This window comes from Mus musculus, chromosome 1 (genome assembly GCF_000001635.26).
Source record: "Mus musculus strain C57BL/6J chromosome 1, GRCm38.p6 C57BL/6J".
NCBI lineage: Eukaryota > Metazoa > Chordata > Mammalia > Rodentia > Muridae > Mus > Mus musculus.
The window spans coordinates 59,795,521-59,817,994 of NC_000067.6; the positions used below are offsets into that span (position 1 = coordinate 59,795,521).

A 22,474-nucleotide genomic window follows, 5' to 3' on the forward strand; every position below is an offset into this window, starting at 1 on the left:
TGTTGGCAGGGAGCCTGCACCATTGTGTGGCCTAAGGCGAAACAGAACTGTGGTCTCTCTGATTCAAAGAGCAGGAAGTGAGAGCTGTTAAAGGAGCTAAAATACCCAACTCTTCTCTTTCTTTTATGGTCTCTCTTTTGATATATTTCTTAAAATATCATTTAACATTATTTGAAGAAAAGAATAATTAAAATGTAGATTATTCACATGAGCTTTGCCATTCTTTATTATTTGTACAATGCTCATTAAAATACAGATAGAAAAATATTTATTTAGAAAAAGTAATTATATCATTTTTATGTTTACCCTACCAACATGCAACTCTATCTGATTTTCTTTTCTTTTCTTTTTTTTTTTGGTTTTTCGAGACACGGTTTCTCTGTGTAGCCCTGGCTGTCCTGGAACTCACTTTGTAGACCAGGCTGGCCTCGAACTCAGAAATCCGCCTGTCTCTGCCTCTCTCTGTGCTGGGATTAAAGGCGTGCGCCACCACACCCGGCCTATCTGATTTTCTTTTCAGGCTTTAGGACCACAAAACTCCATTAGTATCTAAATTACAATTTAAAAATGTTGCCATTTTTATATTTGTGAAATTCCCACTGAAAATGCAGATATAAAGTACGCCTTTTTATGTGTATGTGTGTACCTGAGTATATGTATGTATACCATGTGTATGTAGGAGCCTACAGAGATCAGAGGAGGTTAGAGGAGGCTGTCAGATCTCTGGAATTGGAATTATAGAAGGTTATAAGCATCCATTTGGGTCCTGGAAACTGAATCTGTCTGGTGAAAGAGGAGTAAGTGCTCTTAATCCCTGGACCATCCAGCCCCCAGATATATAGATATTTAATTTCAGCTAGGGATGTGATTCATGATTTGTTAGAGTGTTTGCCTCACACCCACAAGTCCCTAAATTCAGTTTCCAGAGCCATGTAAACTGGACACAGTGGTATACACATACAGCGTCAACACTTAAGAAACTGAGGCAGGAGGATAAAGCTATCCTTTGCCAGTGAGTTTGAGGCCGCCCTGGGCTATATTACACCCTGGTGTATGTTTGGAGGACCACGAACAACTTTGTAAAGTCAGTTCTCCCTTCCACCATGAGGGTTCTGGATCAAACTACGCTGCCAGGCTTGTTTACCACGTGGTTTTTTTTTTTTTTTTTTTTAATCAGAGTCAGCTAACTGGCTCCGGTTGTTTCTCTTCTCAGGGTACACACATTGGTTCAGAATTCTACCTTCAACTTACAGGTGAATAGGACAGACTGAGACGAAGAGGTATTATGTGTTTCCCTGTTAGCGTCTTTCCTTCTGTGCTGTCATGCACACAGCACAAATAGCTGGCTAATTTAGGAGAATAATAAAAGCAAGAAATGTGTATCTGTAGTTAGTACCTTAATGGTGGTTGTGTTCTGGTCCTTAGACTTGAGTAGCAGAATCCATACATTATTTTGAGTACTGATATTTTTGTTGTGTCCATTAGTTATTAGTTTTGTAGTTATTGGTACCGTCTATCTTGTTCAGGTACTTTTCTTTTTAAAAGACATATAAAGGTTATGTTTACTTTTATGTGTATGAATGTGTTGCCTGTATATATGTATGTGCACCATGTGAATGCTTGTGTCTGTAGAGGCCAGAAGCTGTTGGGACCCTGAACTGGAATTACAGGAGGTTATGAGCTGTTGTCTGGGCTCTTGCCCAACCTGATCCTCCAGAAGAGCAAGTGCTCTTGAGTCCCATTGTTCATTCTATCTCTTAGTAATATTGTGTTCACATTTTCTTCTGCCAAGATCCTTTTAAGTTAGTATTTCATAAACAGGATTGATTGGGAAAAACCAAAATCTCTCTATTGTTTGAAGATAATGATATTTCTGACTATGATCAAGCCTCCGGTGATCAGTAAAGTACTGAAGGAGCTTCGTCTTCTAGAGAGTGACTTTTACCTTTGCATTTTCTAGGTCAGAAAGTAATTTCTATCCTCATTTCTTCACAGGAAGTATGTATTTATGGTTGCTTTTTAGTTTTCATTATTAACTATCTGCCTAATTATACAAGTTAAGTTCCTTCCCATAAAAGATTGGTTTTCACAGTTTTTTGCTTATTGTTTTGAGATACTTTTACTATGTATTATAGGCTGTCTTTGATGTACTGTATATCCTGGAGTGTCCCCAGAGTCATAGCAATCCTCCTGTCTCCGTTTCCTGAATGCTGAGATTATAATCATGCGTCCCTGCTCTTGAAAATTTTTTGTTCTTAGCTTTTCCTTATCATCAAGCTGTTGGCTATATTGACATAGTGGGGTCTAAAAGCTAGGGTGGGGTATTGGACAGATTAGTGTGAATGACACCAGAGCTCTCACTCACTTAAGTATATAAAAGCTTCGAGCATTGTCCCCAGCATATAAGGTGCATACCAGTGATTTTTACAGTAAAAACTCAGTTTCTTCTAAGAGTGAGGCCTTTCCAGGCACTCTAGTCAATGTTCTATCTTTGAGATTTTAAAGAAACAGGAAATAGGGCGTAGGACCTACAAGGAAACAGGAAGGTTTCCCATGTTGTTATTTCACATTCCATTTTAATTATCTTGGAAACACAAGGGAATCATAAAACAATGGTTGTATAAGTATTTTTTGTATTTTTATCTGTTTTATCTTTCTCTTGTTTTTATTATGTTATCATTTTAGGACACTAGACACAGAGTCTTTTCTGTTTGGACATGTCTGGAATGCCATGAATTGATCCATCATTACTAGGGACTAAGTGAACGTTTGTCAAAAAGATACTGCGTTTTCTTTCTAATTTCAAATTATTAGCTAAAAAGAAACCAGAGTTCTCTTCTTAAATGTTCATTAAAACAGTTTTATGACCTCCTGAATACATAAGTCATTCAGGTCAACCAGGATGTGGGGAGACGATGAGAGTTATATAAGCAGTAACAAGTGAAGCTGATGGTGTTATAAATGAGTGACAACCATGCTGAAAAAGTTGGGGAAGACAGGACTAGCCTGAGTTATTTCAGAAAACTAAGATGAAAGACAAGATGAATTACACATAAACATTATGTGCTTGGTTAGTTTCTTCATCAGAGGAGTGAGTTAGCCAGCAGTTGTTCCTGTGTACTTGCATTAACAAATAAGAATAGTGTGCATACTGAGAGTAGGCTTTTTTTTGGGGGGGGGGTGGGGGTTCGAGACAGGGTTTCTCTGTGTAGCCCTGGCTGTCCTGGAACTCACTGTGTAGACCAGGTTGGCCTGGAGCTCAGAAATCCACCTGCCTCTGCCTCCCGAGTGCTGGGATTAAAGGCGTGCGCCACCATGCCCGGCTTGAGTGTACTTCTTAACCTTCTTCTTCCCTGTGAGGATCTAGAAGTTATGCCACCCATAGTACTGGTCAGATCTTGATTTCTTGTAACATTCTCCAAGTGAAACAAAAACAACCCCCCTGGAGAAATGGTTGATTACTAGCCTAGGGGAGAAAAAAAATCAAGATATAGCTGGATTATTTAATGATATAGGAAGGTTACAAAGTACTCAAAAAATGATATGGGTACATGGAAGTATAGAGCCAGCTTTAACAGGTACTTCCAATAGGCCAGAGCTGGGACAAAGTAAATGATGGTATCTTTGGATCAAGAGCCATACAGTAAAAGAAATTTCTTCCAATCCATAGTAGCATAAACAGATGTGAAAGAGGAGATGTCTTTTATGTTAAATAGTTTCAATTTAATAAACTACTGTTTAGAATACTTCTATTTTTCTAGTAAAATTGTAGGAAAATACCACAATGTATTCCTTGGTAAAATATTGTTTCATGAAATTTTAAATTTATATTTAATATACTATCCACCAGTTGTAACTCAAAAATCATTTTGTATATTGAACTAATTTAACTATTGATAAGGATAAACTATTTTTAATACAATAAATCAGTTTGTCTTTATTTAAAAAGAATCTTTTTATCTAGGCTGTAGAAGTTGGAATACTGCATGATCCTTTCAGGTTAGTGAGCTCCGTGCTCCTGAAAACATTTGAGGAGAGCATGGTAGGAATGGTACATTAAGATGAATTCTTATTTTTTTGAGAATTTGATTTCTGTTTATTTTTTAATAGTATTTCATAAATCTAACTTATTTATGGTCCTATTCCTAGAAAACAGTTTTACATTTTTGTAAACTGTCTCTGTTTGTACTAAAAATCACTTCAGTGTAAATTGGCTTTGTTGCGCTTGTAGGTTTTGTAACAGCAGGACTTAGAAATTCTCTATTATCTACTTGTCTTGAAATTGGAATAGAATTAAATTTATGCTTTTCCCTCCTTAGTTCTGTATTTTTTTAATATTATTCAAATGGAAAATTCTTTTTATCAATTACCATCTATTTTGGATCTCTTTTTCCTCAAAAACCTTAAATTTAACCTCTTTCTGGAATTTGAGCTTGACTGTTCATATCTGTAATTTTTCAGTTGTTTTTGCAAGTAAAATTTAACTATATTCTATTAAAAAACCCATTTCATTCACACACACACACACACACACACACACACACACACACACACATATATATATATATATACCTCCCCCCCCTTTCCTTTTTGTCTTGTTAAGAACTTTTGAACATCCTCAGCCTCCAACGTGCTGGAACTACAGGTGTATACCATGACCACCAGCTACAATCACTTTCTGTAACATCTCTACTCAATTATAATACACATAACTACTAAATTTATTTAGCCTAAAGGATTCAACATGGGATTGGAGAGGTGGTTCAGTGGTTAAGAGCACTGCTGTTTGTCCAAAGACCTGGTTCAGTTTCCAGGACCTATGTGACAGTTCACAACCATGTGTTACTCCAGTTCTATGGGAACTGATGGCCTCTTCTGGCCTCTGTGGGCACCAGGCACACAAGTGGTTCACAAACATATGTGCAGGCAAAACACTCATACACATAAAATCAAGTAAATCTACAGAGAAACCCTGTCTCAAAAAACCAAAAAAAAAAAAAAAATCAAGTAAATCTTTTTTTTTTATTTTAGCATATTCACAGTTAAACTACTATCACTTACAAGTAATTTTAAAATATTTTTATGGGGGCTGGAGAGATGGCTCAGAGGTTAAGAGCACTGACTACTCTTCCAAAGGTCCTGAGTTCAAATCCCAGCAACCACATGGTGGCTCACAACTATCCATAATGAGATCTGACGCCTTCTTCTGGTGTGTTTGAAGACAGCTACAGTGAACTTACATATAATAATAAATCTTTGGGCCGGAGCGAGCAGAGGTCCTGAGTTCAATTCCCAGCAACCACATGATGGCTCACAACTATCTGTACAGCTATAATGTACTCATATACATAAAATAAATAAATAAATCTTTAAAAATATTTTTACATCACAAAAAGTCTTCGACCCATTATTAATAGTTTATTCATTCTTTAACTCCTGATAATCACTAACCAGTTTTATCTCTGTGAATTTCTCATTCTGGACATTTCATAGAAGTTTAATCAAGTAATATTTGTCCTTTCGTGTGTGGTTTATTTCACTGAACATACTTTCAAGATTTTTCCATTTTGTAGCATTAATCATATGTGTGTGTGTGTGTAGTATGAACGTATGGAGGTCAGGTTGACAGTGTTTTTCTCTCATTCTCTACCTTATTTTTGAGACAGCATCTCTCATTGAACCTGGAGCTCACTAACTGACTAGACTGGCTGGCCAGAAAATCTGTAAGGCTTTCTCGTCTCCATCTCTTACCAGTGAAGTGCAGGTGCATGTTAGCATGCCCACCTTTTCATGTGGGTGCTAGAGATCTGAGCCAAGTCCCTATGCTTCCGCAGCAAGCACTTCACTTGTTGAGCCATATCCTTGATCCTCGTTTTATTTTTAAGTTCATTTTAAATATCATTACTTGATAGATACTTGATTGTTTCCACTTTTCAGTATTATGAATAATATTGTTATTAATGACTATGTGCAAGTTTTTATTGGGTATATTCCTAGGAGTAAAATTGCTGGTCTGTATATTTTAAGTGTTAGTTCTTTTTATATGATGGACACCCCAATAGGACCCTCTGCATTCTGTCAGCCACCTTTATTTATACTTTGAAGCATGGGAATTACAGATTTTGATAAAGCAATTTTTTTTTTTTTTTGTATTTTCAAAACTCTGTGTAGCCTGGCTGTCCTGGAACTTGCTCTGAAGACCAGACTCGCCTCAAACTCAAAGAGATCCTCCTGCCTCTGCCTCCCAAGTGCAGGGATTAAAGGCATGCACCATTACTGCCCAGCAAAGCACAGATTTTCCATTCTACCTTCTGTGTTATGTCTTTCCTTCAGTGGTTAGAATAGTGTTTCATAATCCATGCTTGCAAAGATGTGCTGGGCCTATGCTTTTTTTCCCTGAGGATTATATAGAATTTAACAATCTTTGAGCTATTTTAGTTAATTTTTGTTAATAACTTGAAACTAGGAGGTATCAACTTGATTGTTTTCCATGTGGTTATCCAGTTGCAACACTGTTTGTTAGAAAGGTTAGTTTTTTTTTCCTTATTAAATTGTCTTGGCATCGTCTTATAAATAAGTTTATCAAACTGGAGATGGTGCTACATGCCTCTTACTCACTGCTTCGGAGGCCAAGGAATGACTATCACAAATTCAAGGCCAGCCTGGGGCACACAGTGAGACCTTGTCTCAAATTAGAAAATCTGTTAATTAATTTACTACTTTTATCTGAATGGCCAACTTCTGTTCCACAGATGTGTGTATTTTTCTTCATGACAATACGACACTGTTCTTATTTGGTGATTTGAAGTAGGATTTGAAATCAGGATAGAGAAATCATTTTTTTTTAATCTTTTGGTCATATTATTTTAGCTGTTCTAGGTGCTTTGAATATCAGTATAAAGTTTAAAAGCCAGTTACTAGTTGTTACCAAAAAGGCAACTACTGTTTGATAGGGTTTGCACTGAATAAGCAGGTAAGTTTGGGGAATTCTGCCACTCACAGCATTGTCCTGACACTCTGTACAAGTGAAATGTCTGCTGAGAGCTTTATTTTTTTCCAATAATGTTCTTAGCTTTCGGTGTATGAATTTTGCACTCACTACTATTTTCTACATAGAAAAATAGTAGTGCTAATCTTTTAGTATCTTCTCTTTTTACTTTCCCTTTTCTGTTCTGAACCAAACGGGACTTAGTCCCAACAAATTTATTTTTTGAAATTCAAAGCAGTATTTGAAGATATTTAAAATGTTTTGTTTTGTATTCCCCAAGATAAGTTATTATGTAGGTAGGGAATATTTCTATTATATTCTAAAATTTACTTCTCTTTCAGGAGTAGCTTATAAGAATGGCCATTCATGGGCTAAGGAAATGGATGGGTCCTTTGGGTAAAGTTCCTGTGTGGGCATGAGGACCTGAGTTCAAATCACCAGTGATCATGTAAAAGATGCTGTAACCCTAACACTAGGGGAACGCAGAGACAGGTGCATCCCCAAAGCTTGCCAGCTAGCCAGCCTAGGTGAAATGGTAAATTCCAGCTTTGTTGAGATGGATTCTGTGTTAGTAATGGAAGACACCTAATGTATACACCTTTCAACACAGAATGATCATTCATTGTAGTGTGGGCAAAAACAGTGAGCCATCCAAAGCCTTCCTATTTATATCACTAGGATACAAGCACTTTGAGGGAATAACACTATCTTACTCATACCACACTCCAGGTGTAGAATACTGATGCCACATAACAGGCACTTAATAAACATTTGACTCTTTAATGGCTGTTACTGCCAGTCCTAGGATAGAAAGCCTGTTAACGGCATGGAATGGTCTTATCTGCCTGTTTGTTTAGTTGTTGCTCTGGATTAGAAAGAACAATGTTTTGGGTTTTTTTGTTTGTTTGTTTTTTCTATTTGAGAGAGCTGAAATGAACTGACTTTTAGTCAAACTGAGTTGTGATTTGTGCATGTGTGTTAGTTACCTTTTACTTGTTTTAGGAATTTGTACAGAGAAAGTTAATAACAGGCCTGAGGCTGCTGTTCTTAGAAAGCCCTGCATTCCTAGTTGGCCATTGGCTAGCATATGTGATTTGTGTTTGGGGTGTTTTGGAGTGCTCCCACTGAGTGTGACCCTGCAGGTGTCCAGGAAGAGAAGTGAACCTGCAAAGAGACAAGAATGGAAGGTTCGGATTGACTTGATCAACCTGGGTCAGATTTCTGAAAGTCTGATGCCAGGTGGTTCATTGTCAGAATATTTAAAACACAGTACAATTTGGGAAAAAGTTTCCAAGCAGTAATCATTCCCATTCCAGGTTTCCAGGCAACAATCATTTTAATTCCAGGTGCACAATAAAGCTTAAGGTGTGATTACATAGAAACTTCATTACAAAGTGCAGGACCATGGCTCAGGGGGTTAAGAGCACTTGCACTCTTGCAGAGGCCTCAGGCTCAGTTCCTGGCAGTTACATGATGGCTCACATCCACGTGTAACTCCAGTTCCAAGGGATCCGAGGCTCTCTTCTGGCCTCCAAGGGCACCAGGCATATAGGGAAAAAATGTGCATATGCATAAAAAGTAAAAATAAATCTTTTAAGGAAAATATTTGTGGTGTTCAGATGATGACTCAGTTTGCAAAATGGTTGCCATGTCAGTGTGAGAAGTTGAGTTTGGATCCGAAATACTCATATTAATAAAGAAAGAGCAGCGTAAAGCTTGCGCTGAAGAGGCACAGACAGGTGGCTCCCTGGATTCTGGCTAGCTAGCCTCATCTATTTGGTGAGCTCTAGGTTCTGAGACTCTTTTCCAAAAAATAAAGTGGACAACACACACACACACACACACACACACACACACACACACGAGATAGGGAAAATATACTCTCTTTCCTTATAACTGGAGTGCTACTCTGTCCTTAGGCATGTGTTCTGGGAAAAGGATATCCTTGCTTCAGTTATTCAGTTATTTGCCCCATGCCTGCAAGGTTTCTGTGCTGTTTATTTTAGATAGTTCATTTTGACACTTAGATAAACAGAAGCCAAGCACATAAGCATACCCAGAATTAGTCCCTGAACTATGTTCCAGGGCAGAGATAAGATGCTTAGACTTCTCCAGTACAGATAAATATATTACAACTACTAGAGGATAAGTGTTGTGAGACTTTTGGATTGTTTAGACATAGAATGGCAGTGAAGATTAAAAAAAAAAAAAAGAAGGATAACCCGGGTGTTGTGTCTTGTGCCTGCACTCCCTGCCTTCAGGGTTAGAGCAGGAATGTGATGCCAAGATCAATCAGCCTGGGCTATACAGCATGTTCCAGGCTAGCCTGGGCTTCAAAGGGTTGCTGTCTTTCAGGGAAATTCACTTGAAATTATTCATAGTGAATACAGCAGATGTTCAGGATAGTAGTCATTTTTCATGTCTATATTTTGTCTTACTAAGACAGCTTCATTTTATTTGCATTCTCTAAACCAGAGCTCTTGTGCATTTTGTTCCCCAGTTTTCATCTGCCCACCAGTAAACTGTTAGTTATTACTGTAATGTTTTTGCCTCCTAAATCTCAGAATATAAATTGGCTATTTCTGAATTCTAAAAAAGTTTTCTAGAATTAATTTGAAAAATGTTTCTCTATAATTCTGTATAACTTCTAGATTTTTAGATTTATGGATGCCAGACTTTGGAGACAAAAAAAGTTTAGGCTCTTCTCAAAATGTTAGACCAAACAACATGTCCTGTGGATAAACCCAAGATTGTTTTTGTCTTTGTTGAAATCCTCCTTTTTTTTCCCTCCTTGTTTCAAGTCTTCCTCATTGATTGAGTAAACTCTGTTCTTTGACTTTCCTGAGTTGATAGTTTTGTGGATGCATGCCTGTTCATTAAGCATCCTGCCAGTTACCACCATGCCTCTCATTCCTACATTTTCTGCTTTTGTCTACTTTTGGTTAGTTGTCAGATTTACCTGTATTTTCATACAGTGACAAGCATGTATTTCTATTTATATCTTTTAAGTAAACCAATAAAAACTCTATATCGTGAAAGATACACCAGCATATAGAACCTTTGCATTTTAAATCTATGTTTGGATGTGTTGCCAATCTGGTCTTGAATTCTTGGGCTCAAGTCATCTGTTCTCAGCTTTCTGAGTAGATAGCTGGACTACAGACACCATCTGCCCGGTATGCCTGTAATTTTAAAAAATTGACTTTGTATTTGAGAATTAATTGAAATTAAACAAAGGTTAAAAAAATTAGTGTTTAAATTTTTGGCACTAGAATGTCCATGCCATTAAAAAATTTTAGGCCACAGGGTAGTGACACACACCTTTAATCCCAGCACTTGGGAGGCAGAGACAGGTAGATTTCTGAGTTCTGGTGGGCCACCCTGGTCTACAAAGTGAGTTCCAGGACAGCCAGGGCTACACAGAGAAACCCTTTCTTGAACCCTCCCCCCACGCCCCCAAAAATTAGTATGTGTTATTTTCTTTATCTGAAAAAAATTCCATACTTTGTTTGTTTTCGTTTTTTGTTTTTCAAGACAGGCTTCGAACTCAGAAATCTGCCTGCTTCTGCCTCCCAAGTGCTGGGATTAAAGGCATGTGCCACCACTGCCCGGCAAGACCATACTTTTACAATTAATTTAAAAAATAGCATCCAAAGTGAGGAGTTTCATTATGGCATATACATATATTTTACTTTCAAATTCTTTTTTTATTGAAAACATACCATTGAATATCAAAAAGTACAATAAAAGGGGCTGGAGAGATGGCTCAGCGGTTAAGAGCACTGACTGCTCTTCCAGAGGTCCTGAGTTCAAATCCCAGCAACCACATGGTGGCTCACAACCATCTATAATGATAACTGATAACCTCTTCTGGTGTGTCTGAAGACAGCTACAGTGTACTCCCATACATAAAATAAATAAATATATAAATCTTTTTAAGAAGTACAATTAAAAGAATATTATTTAGATACATGACATGTTTGTTCAATTTTAAAAAAACTGAAGAGAAATATGTATACAGTTATAGTTAATCCTTCCCAGGTTGGAGAAAGGAACGAAAATTAATTTTTACATTTGAAAATCAAGTGACCATATCCTATTATCTCTCTCTCTCTCTCTCTCTCTCTCTCTCTATCTATCTAATCTAACGTATCACACAGAGACACACACACACAGACAATGTGATTTCAGAATGGAGAGCCAAGAAAATATCTAAGTTTTGAACAAGAAACAGAATTTCATTTGGTTGAGAATTAGAATTAACTACACTTAGCACTTGTAATCCTGAGTTTGAAACTAACTTGGGCTACGTAGTAAATCCTTATCTCAAAAAAAAAATAAATAAAATAAAAAGGCTGAATTTCATTATTTACCTAATGATAAAGAACAGAAGGCCCACACCCCTTTTCATCTTCTTATTTATTACATAAACATATGCATATATGGATTAGTTATGAATATTTCATTTTTCCTATATCATTAAAAATCATTTACTGTTTATTTATGTGTGTGTGCATGCACGAGTAAGCATACATGCATGCGTGTATATGTTCACATGTACCATGGTGCATGTGTAGAAGTCAGAGGACAATTTACAGGAGTTAGTTCTGTTCTTCGACAGTGTGGGTTCCAGAAATCAAACTCAGGACTTTAGGCTTGGTGACAAGTATGTTTACATATTGACCCTTCTCATTGGCCCTTTTCCTGTATTTATCAAAGGTCAGACGCCATAGCATAAATGTCTTCTCTTCCTTAGTCATGTGTGGATGGGATGGTATTTGGAGAGGATAGTTCTTCCGCTGCAAAGCTATTTTGCATACTGTATTTATCACCCCTCATTTGGCATAAGTAGGGGTTGAATTTTGTCAGGAGATTTTTGTTTCCTTTTTTCCTTTTTCCTTTTTAAATTGGAAGTATTAATAAAAGTCTTATATTTAAAAATTATTTAAGTTGCTTAAGCTTCCATAACTTGATAAGATAGATATTTGAAGGTTGATTCTAGCTTTGCGTGCTTGGGATAAATCCACCAATTACTTATCATTTTGAAATTCTCAACTATAGAGTGACCTTATAATTTTCTAGAATAAATAATTTTGTTTTCAAAAACTCCAGGGAGTTCTCTTTTTATGCATTGCTTCCCTTATAAAATGTTATATGTGAGTTCTTCCTCCTCTTCCGTCTCCTTCTTTGAGACAGGTGCTCACTATGTATCCTTGATTGGCCTAGAGCTTGCTATGTAGCTCAGGCTGACCTTGATCAGAGAGGTCTGCCTGCCTCTACCTCCCCAAAGCTGTAATTAAAGCCATGTGCCACAGACATCTTTGTTATTTGCTGCAGTGTATACCAGGCTCTGCCTTCTATCTTGCTGAAAGAGCCCTGGGATTGCAGGTGTGTACTACTTCCAGAGTTACAATGGTTTCTGGGCAAACATGACACCCATGCTTGCAGGACCAACACTACTCATTGAGTCAAGTTTTTCTTTTCTTTTACAATTTATTATTATTATTGTTGTTGTTGTTGTTATTGTTGTTATTTTGAGACAGGTCTCATACATCCCAAATTGTCCTGAATTCCCTCTATAGACCAGTCTCCCCTAGAACTCAGAAATTCATTTGTCTCTTCCTCCATCTGAATGTTAGGGTTAAAGGTGTGTGCCACCAGGTCTTAATTCACTTAATTTGATTATATTCAGTTTCATCTATTTTCCTATAAGTGACATAACTTTCTTCTTCTTGGCTGAAAAAAAAAATCTCTATGTTGGTTCTAAAACTTAGCTCTTGTGAGTGTGCTTCAAAAATACCTGATCTGTAAATATCCCTATGAGGTGTTGACTTGGAATCCTTGGTATAAATACTCAGTAGTGGACTAGCTGGGCTGTACCATGTACTACATTTGTTGTTGGATATATGTATATTACAAACATCCATACTGATTTCCATAGTTACTAGATGACTTTATCTTCCTAGAAGCAGTATAAGGAAGGGTTCCCATCAGCTTTTGTTTTTAAAACTATACCCTTTTGATGAGATGTAATCTAAATGTAGTTTTAATTTGCCTGTCTCTAATAACTAGGAGGTTTAACATTTCTTTGACATTTCTTCATATATCTAAGAATATATGAAGAAATCTGTAGAATAGTATTTGCAAAGGGTGTTTTGACCTTTTCATTTTCTTTTTGTATTCTAGCCCCTTTTCTTGACTCATTACTGTAGCTAAGATATCAAGCAATATAGTATATTGAGTAAGAATGGATAAGTGAGCTAGGTGTGGTGGCACTTGTCTTTAATTCCAGCTCTGGGAAGGCAGAAGAGGGTAGAGTTCAAGGTTATCTATCCACAGCCATAGAGGGAGTTCCAGGCTAGGCAGGGATATACTCAGTGAGATCCTGTCTCGGAAAGGAAAGAGGGAAGGGGAAAAAGGGTGGGGGGAGGGAAAAAGGGGGAAGAGGGGAAAATGAGGGAAAAAGGGAAAAAAGAAAGGAAGAAGAAGGTGGTCACGCAGGCCTGCAAGATGGCTCAATGGGTGTAGGTACTGCCTCCAAGCTCGATGACCTGAGTTTGATCTCAGGGTCCACATGATCTCAAAATATTTTCTGACCTCCAAAACACACACACACACACACACACACACACACACACACACACACCTCACCCCTCTAAAGTTTAAAAAAAAAATAAAGTGAATGTCCTTGTCTTGTTTTGATTTTAGTGGAGATGTTTTTGAGTTTTTACTAGTTAGTATGATTAATGTTGGCTGAAGATTTGTCATATGTATCTTTTAGGAGTTATATTTTTTGTATCTCTAGTCTTTTCAGGGCTTTTGTGAAGGGATGTTGGTATAGTCTAAACTCTTTTATATCAGTTGAGATGCAATTATGATTTTTCTGCTTGAGGCTATTGATTGTTACTTACATTGACTTACATATGAACCATCCTTTCCTCTCTGCTATGAAGCCAACTTGATCATGGTGAATGATTTTTTTTTTTTCTGGTGTGTTTTTCAATTCTGTTTGTAGTATTTTATTGAAAATGTTTGATCTAAGCTTAGCAGGGAAATTGGTCAGTAATTTTATTCCTTTTTGTTTTTGCTTTTAAATAAAAAGAGTTTGGTAGTGTCCTTTTCTGTTCTGTGGAGTGGTTTGAGAAGCCTTAGAAGCCATTGCTATGTACTTACTAATTTTTGGAGGAGTCATCTTGCCTTGATTTTTCGCGTTTCTTGTGTTTTTGTGTTAGGACTTAAACATCTGGGGTTAAGTCATTGGTTGGGATGTTTTGTTTGTTTTTACCTTCTTATTCTTTCAGTGTAACTGCTTGCAGTGTTCAGGAGGGAACGGGATCGTGTTTAGTTGAGTGTCATTTTCCTGTGCTAGACTAGCATTGAGCTTCAGTCCCTGCACTCCCCTGAGAGTAGAATACTGTCCACGAAAGCAATGAGTTCTCATTTATTCTAGTTCTACTTCCATTGCATTCCTTCTCAGGTTCCCAGATGCCTTAGAACTCTTGTCTGAGCTATAAATTGAGTTTCCTTTTCTTGGCTTTTTGCAGTCTCTGATAACACGGACTTCCCTTCTTTAGTGTACTGATCTCTCATGAAAGATATGAAGGACTGATATGGAGTCTACATTCTCATTTTGTACAGAACCCTTATTCCTGATGTCCCTTCTTCTTAAAATGTTTATCTGAAGGGAACAGTTGTGCCACCATGCCAGTAGCTCTGACTTCTAGCTTATATTTTTGAATTGCTAGGGATATATATATGTATATGTATGTGTGTGTGTGTGTGTGTGTGTATTGCTCTTTTGTTGGTATTAGTGAGTATTTTCTAGGATATTTTAAAGTAATTAAAAAATATATGCATCAAGCCACATAAGTTTTCATTGATTACTATCTGGTTTGGTTTGTACAAATAAACTATATTACAAAAATTTGATAACTGTAACTCTATATACCTTCTGTTTACTTGGCTTTGTACTTTGAAAGTACTTTGCATAGCAGTCAGTGTGGCAGGTCTGCTTATATATGCTGGGTGGACAGAGTCATCAAGCCTGTCAATGCTTTTCTAGACTTCTTTGTTATGTTCAGAAACATTAATTTAATAAGTAATATGCATTGCTGAAGTGCTCCTAAATTATACTATTCCAATTCTATACACTTCAAATAAAGAACTGTACTGGCTAGTTTTGTGTCAACTTGACACAGCTGGGGTTATCACAGAGAAAGGAGCTTCAGTTGAGGAAATGCCTCCATGAGATCCAACTGTCAGGCATTTTCTCAATTAGTGATCAAGGGGGAAAGGCCCCTTGTGGGTGGGACCATCTCTGGGCTGGCAGTCTTGGGTTCTATAAGAGAGCAGGCTGAGCAAGCCAGGGGAGGCAAGCCAGTAAAGAACATCCCTCCATGGCCTCTGCATCAGCTCCTGCTTTCTGACCTGCTTGAGTTCCAGTCCTGACTTCCTTGGTGATGAACAGCAGTATGGAAGTGTAAGCCGAATAAACCCTTTCCTCCCCAACTTGCTTCTTGGTCATGATGTTTGTGCAGGAATAGAAACCCTGACTAAGACAAGAACTGATTCAGAAGGTCCTAAGAGAGTATTGGTTATGTTTAGTGATTATCTTTGCTACTCAAAGATACTAGGAAAGCAAATTTTAAAAAACTAAATAAAGATCAGATGTTGCTTTTTGATAACCTTTTACTTCTTTGGTATTTTCACAATGCTGGTTAGTGGTTTTTAATCCGGTCATATGGCAAATGCTAAAAATCAGCTAAATTACATAATATATTTGAAGAAAGACAGGTTGGCATTAAAGTAAGGAACAGTTATGTTCCTTGAGGAGCTATTGAACATTTCATCTGGTTATTTTATTTATTTATTTATTTATTTATTTATTGTTTTTTTTTTTTTTTTTTTTTTTCCCTTGAGACAGGGTTTCTCTGTGTAGCCCTGGCTGTCCTGGAACTCACTCTGTCACTCTGTAGACCAGGCTGGCCTTGAACTCAGAAATCCGCCTGCCTCTGCCTCCCAAGTGCTAGGATTAAAGGTATGTGCCACTATTGCCTGGCCATATTTTCTTTCTTTTTTTTTTTTGTCTTTGAAATAGTACTATTTTTCCCTTTTTTATTATTATTATTAGATATTTATTTCATTTACATTTCCAATGCTATCCCAAAAGTCCCCCACACCCTCCCACACCCACTCCCCCACCCACCCACTCCCACCTCTTGGCCCTGGCGTTCCCCTGTACTAAGGCATATAAAGTCTGCACGATCAATGGGCCTCTCTTTCCACTGATGGCCGACCAGGCCATCTTCTGATACATATGCAGCTAGAGACACGAACTCTGGGGGGTACTGGTTAGTTCATATTGTTCTTCCATCTATAGGGTTCATATTGTTCTTCCAGCTCCTCCATTGGGGGCCTTGTGATCCATCCAATAGCTGACTGTGAGCATCCACTTCTGTGTTTGCTAGGCCCTGGCATATTCTCACATGAGACAGCTATAACAGGGTCCTTTCAGCAAAATCTTGCTAGTGTATGCAATGGTGTCAGCGTTTGGAGGCTGATTATGGGATGGATCTCTGGGTATGGCAGGCTCTAGATGGTCCATCCTTTTGTTTCAGCTCCAAACTCTGTCTCTGTAGCTCCTTCCATGGGTGCCTTGCTCCCAATTCCAGGAAGGGGCAAAGAAACCTTGGTCTTCGTTCTTCCCGAACTTCATGTATTTTGCAAATTGTATCTTATATCTTGGGTATTCTAAGTTTCTGGGCTAATATCCACTTATCAGAGAGTACATATCATGTGAGTTCTTTTGTGACTGAGTTACCTCACTCAGGATGATGCTCTCCAGGTCCATCCATTTGCCTAGGAATTTCATAAATTCATTCTTTTTAATAGCTGAGTAGTACTCCATTGTGTAAATGTATCATTTTTTTTTCAGGCAGGGTCTCTCTATGTAGTGCTGGCTGGCCCAGAACTAGCTATGTAGACCAGGCTGGTTTGTAACTCAGAGAGATTTACTTGCCTCTACTTCCCAAGTGTTAGGTTAAAGGTGTGCAACACCAGGCCTGGCCTATGTGGTGGATTTAAAGCTAGTTTAGAACATGGTATTTCTCTTTTTTCTTTTCTTTCCTTTTCTTTTTTTCTTTTGAGATAGGGTCTTACTTTGTAGCTCTGCTGTTCTGGAAGTTACTGTGTAGAGCAGGCTGGCCTGTAATTTACTCCCAGCCTCTGCCTCCCTTCCCACGCCCCTGCTGGGTTGGATTAAAGGTATATACCACCATGCTCTTTTGAAGATGGTTTTCTTTTCCTTTTTCTTTTTTCTTTTTGGAAGAAGTCAAGTTCCTTTTTTTTTTTTTTTTTTTTAAGATTTATTTATTTATTATATGTAAGTACACGGTCGCTGTCTTCAGACATACCAGAAGAGGGAGTCAGATCTCATTACGGATGGTTGTGAGCCACCATGTGGTTGCTGCAATTTTAACTCAGGACCTTTGGAAGGGCAGTCAGTGCTCTTAACCGCTGAGCCATCTATCCAGCCTGTTTTTTTTTTTTTGAACAGCAGAAATATTTAATGGTGGACAGAGTGATAAGAAGTATATGTGTAAAGGAAGGCTGTTATCAGGGAATATATTTTCTTTAATTTCTTATTATTTGGATATAAAAATTAATGTCCAAAAGTGCTGGAAGGTGTGGATAAAGAGATGGTTCAGTAGTACTGCTCTTCCAGAGGATCTAAATTCAGTTCACAGCAACCATGTCAGGCAGCTCACAGTTACCTTATCTCCAGCTACAGGAACTTCTAATGCCTCTGTCCTATGTGAGCACCTCAACTCATGTACACATACCTACACACACACACACACACACACACACACGCTTAAAAAATAAAGATAAATCTTGAAACAGAAAATTATCGGGTAAGCATAAGATTAAAAATTTATTCAATAATTAAATTTGAAGGATTTAATCTTACTCAAATTAGATTATCATATATTATTAAGTGAAATCTTAAAGGTTATTACAATCAATGGTATTATCAAAGAAACATCAATTTATCATTGTGTTCTTTGTTCTTTTGTTCAGCTTCTCAGAATCAAGAACGGCTGTGTGCATTTAAAGATCCATATCAACAAGATCTTGGGATAGGTGAGAGTCGAATCTCTCATGAAAATGGGACAATATTATGTTCCAAAGGGAGCACGTGTTATGGTCTGTGGGAGAAATCAAAAGGGGACATCAATCTTGTGAAACAAGGCAAGTCATTTTTCTCTAAAATTATTTACCTTTTTATTTTATGTGTATTGGTGTTTTGCCTGCATGTATCTCTGTGTGAGAGAATCAGATCTTGGGAGTTATAGACAGTTGTGTGCTATCATTTGGGTGCTGGGATTTGAACCTGGACCCTCAGGAAGAACAGTGGGTGCTCTTAACAGCTGAGCCATCTTTTCAGTCCCCAAGTAATACTTTTTTTCCCCCTTAAAATTGCTTAGTGTTTTTTGTTTTTGTTTTTTCTTTTGGGTGCTGGGAATCAGACCCAGACTATGATGCACACGGCAGGATCTCTGCCACAGGGCTGTCTTCAGCACTGCTTTCATACAGTTGGAGCTTATCTAGAAATGACGTGTAGGTAGATTAAAGCCCTACCCAGAAAAGTAGTATATAAGAAGATAAACACATAAATATATCTATTTATTCACCCACAAGCTCCAAATTCATAAAAGAAAGTTTACGTTTAGTCTAGTTTGTTTGTTTGCTTGCTTGCCTGCCTGCTTGCTTTCTTGGCTAAAATAGGGCCTCACTGTGTAAATTAGCCCAGCCTGGAACTCACAGAGATCTGCCATCTTTTGCTTCCCAAGTGCTGAGACTAAAGTTATGGTCCACCATGCCTGGGCTTTTAGTAACATCTTTCTCTTTACAAGTTAAAGTTTGTGAATGAAGTTTGAAAAAAACAAAAAGACTATTCAGAAAAGCCAAGGTCTACAACTCAGTTCTCTTAAAAATATATTATTTTTAATATTGATTTGTTCCCTTTAGGTATATTTTCTATATACTTTAATATTTATATGAATACCAGTCTTCTTTTAAAATCAGGGTAATGTTACATAAAAATGTTCTCCTCTTTTCCCTCCATGTTATTATAAGTGCTCTCTGAAAACTTGTGTGCCTCAGCACCGTGTTCCACTGGGAATATGCATCCCAGTTTACTTACATGTTTTGAACACCATGCTGTTAGCAGGTTTTCACTGAAATGCATTATCTGGCAATGAAAAATTCCAAACATAAAAAAGTTGTGTCTGATTGCTTTTTATTTTTATTTATTCTTTTTTTAAAAGTAGATTCTTTAAAGTAGAATCAATAGATCATAAAAATGTATGGTTATGCTCTAGATTAAAATTGCTAAGTTTTTCCAAAATTACCATCATACACACATTGATTACAGAACTGTATGCAAGTGAATGTCACTCAGTCTTTGTTATGATTGTATTATTATTTTAAAGTTAAGGACAATGTAAATCTAAAATAGTTGGACTTTGCTGTTTCTTCAGTAATTCTTATATTATGGTGCAGTTAAGCATAATTGTTTTGTTGTTTGCTTTTCCCTGTGAAATGTCTGTGGTACCGTTTTTATTTAGGTTTCTTTATGACTACATTAGTTTTATAAGACTGCAGGTATTTCATAATTAGTTGTTATATTTACCATATTGCTTCCTAACTAACTTTAATATCGATCTGTAGGATGTTGGTCTCACATCGGTGATCCCCAAGAGTGCCACTATGAAGAGTGTGTAGTAACTACCACCCCACCCTCAATTCAGAATGGAACGTACCGCTTTTGCTGCTGTAGTACAGATTTATGTAATGTCAACTTTACTGAGAACTTTCCACCCCCTGACACAACACCACTCAGTAAGTATTTACAGTAATTTCTTTATAATTCCTTGTTCTAGAAGTTTTGAAAATATAAATAGATAAACATTCAAGGTTAGTAAAATTTTCTCTAAAATCTTCAAAGTAAGATACCACCACCAGCAAAGCATTGGTATATTTATTATCAACGAAATCTGAATCAAGATACAGTTTTCCCTTTGTCTGGCATGATGGTGTGCGGTTGTAATCTCAGAACTCCAGAGGCTGAGGCAGAAGGATTGTAAACTCAAGACAGCCTGAGCTACCTGGTGAGTTCTTACCAGTCTGGACTACATAAAACACCATACCTCAGCAAACAAACAGAAAAATCTAAAACCCACTTAAGGAAGGGAATTTGGTGATATCAGATGTACATGATGGCACATGCCTTTAATCCTGACACTTGGGAGGTAGATGGATCTCTGTGAGTTTGAGGCCAGTCTGGTTTGCATAGCAAGTTCTAGGCCAACCAGGGCTACACAGTGAGACCCTGTCTGAAAAACAAAATAAAACAATAATAACAAAAGGAGAGAGGAGAGAGATGGGGGTTAGGGGGTGGGGGGTGGGGAGACTATAGCTGTAGTTTGGCCTGTGACTGAAGTCCTATTCATTCTGGAGGCCAATGAAGGAGGGTCACTTGAGGTCATGTATTCAAGTCTAGTGTGGGACATATAGAGAAATTCTAACTCAAGAAACAGATAGCAGCTCACATGATAACACAGGCCTTTAATCCAGCACTCGGAGGCAGAGGCAGATGAATCTATATGACTTTGAGGCCAGCTTGGGTTACATAGCAAGTTCTAGGCCAGCCAGAGCTTCATGGTGAGGCCTTGTCTCAAATGAAAAATCCAAATCCAAAGTAAGAGCGAAAACCAACCAAACCAAACCAAACCAAACCAAAAAACCAGCCAAACAAAATGAACATCAACAACAAAATCCTTCATAGTAGATATACATGTAACTATTGACCATGAAATTGAAACTTGGAATACATGTTATTGATATAGACTTAGGAATTTAAACATATCCACAAATGCATTGCACATATTATATGCATATGTATGTAGTCATATAAAATGTATGTGCAATTAAATATAAATTTAAAAATTTAAACATACATACTGTGGTGGCTTGAATGAGGGTGACCCCTATAGGTTTATATGTTGTTGCTTGGTCTCCAGTTGGTGGAACTGTATGGGAAGGACTAGAATGTGTGACCCTGTTGGAGGAAGTGTGTCACTGGGAGTGAGTTTTGAGGTTTCAAAAGCCCACACCATTAACTGTTAGCTTTCTTTCTTTGCCTCGTGCTTGTGGATCAGATATAAGCTCTCAGCTCCTGCTATAACACTATGCCTTCCTGCCCCTATGCTACCTACCATGATGGTCCCCAATGGGCTCTTTTTTTATAAGCTGCCTTGGTCATGGTTTCTTTTCACAGTGATAGAAAAGTAACAAAGGTAGAAACTGGGAGTGGCACATTGCTGTGACAGGCTTGGAAATGCTACTTTTTGAAGAAATGCATGAGACTTTGGATTAGGAGAACAGTTAATGCAGGAGGCATGGCCATACTAGTATGAGCTTGGAAGACAGTATTGCTGAGAGTACTATGGGCTATGGAGGACCAACTCAACAGGTTTCAAAGAGGAACAATATTAGCAACTAGGCTAGAGTCTGTTTTTGTTATATTTTGGCAAAGAATATAGTTGCTTTTTGTTTTTGTCCTAAGAATCTGTTTGAGGCTTTCTTGTGTGGGTCTCAGGCATAATGAGAAGGCACTCTACTCTAAGCTGTATCTCTATCTGTCTTAGTTAGGATTTCCATTGCTGTATAGAGACACCATGACAAGGCAACTCTTATAAAGGACAACACTGGGTAGAGCTTCAAGTCTACCCCCACAGTGATACACTTCCTCCAACAAGGCCACACCTCCTAATAGTGCCACTTCCTATGGGCCAAGCATATTCAAACCACCACCCCACCCCACATAAACATTTCTTATTTCTTTAAAAAATGAAAAAAAAAAAGGCAGAAGCATTCCAGTAACAATAAGCCTGCATTGTGCCCAGATCTTAGTCTGTAATAGTGTTCTCTGCTAAAAGAAACTATTTCTCTTTGAGAAAATATTTATTCCATAACAAGAGCAAAGTAAGCCCAAGGCTGAAATACTTTATGCTAGAAAGTAAAAATTACCAAAAATGGTGGAGACTCACCTTAAAGATGCAGGAGCCATGCACCTGGTTCCCTGTGGCATTGGTTGAGCTAGCTGGGGAAGAGCTGGAAAGCTTGTCCTCATGGTGCAAGTGTGGGAGATCTGTTGGGCTGACTCGCTTAGCTACCACCAAGGCCTAGGTCCAGGGCTTTGAGTGGGCCCACCCCAACATCTACCCTGTCTGTGAGCTGCTGGAGCATGAAGGGGCCTGTCCTACAGACCCAAAGCGGTAGGACTTCCTTGACTCATGGCAACAGGATGTCCAAGAGGAGTCCTGGTGGGGATCCAGTATTGATATTGTAGTAGAAGCCTACCTTGAACCAGACTAGTAACTCTTTGAAGTGAGCATTTGCAAGTAAATCTGTGTGGACAAA

General features: G+C 37.9%; 1 protein-coding gene across 2 annotated transcripts in view; it reads left to right on the forward strand.

The window, feature by feature from the left end:
• Window positions 1-22,474, forward strand: part of Bmpr2 (bone morphogenetic protein receptor, type II (serine/threonine kinase)) — a 113,803-nt gene that overhangs the window by 31,242 nt on the left and 60,087 nt on the right. For both annotated transcript variants that reach the window (NM_007561.4, XM_006495633.2), the window contains exons 2-3: window positions 18,068-18,238; window positions 19,721-19,891. In NM_007561.4, the coding sequence (NP_031587.1) occupies window positions 18,068-18,238; window positions 19,721-19,891 (342 nt within the window). The remainder of the gene's footprint in view (window positions 1-18,067; window positions 18,239-19,720; window positions 19,892-22,474) is intronic.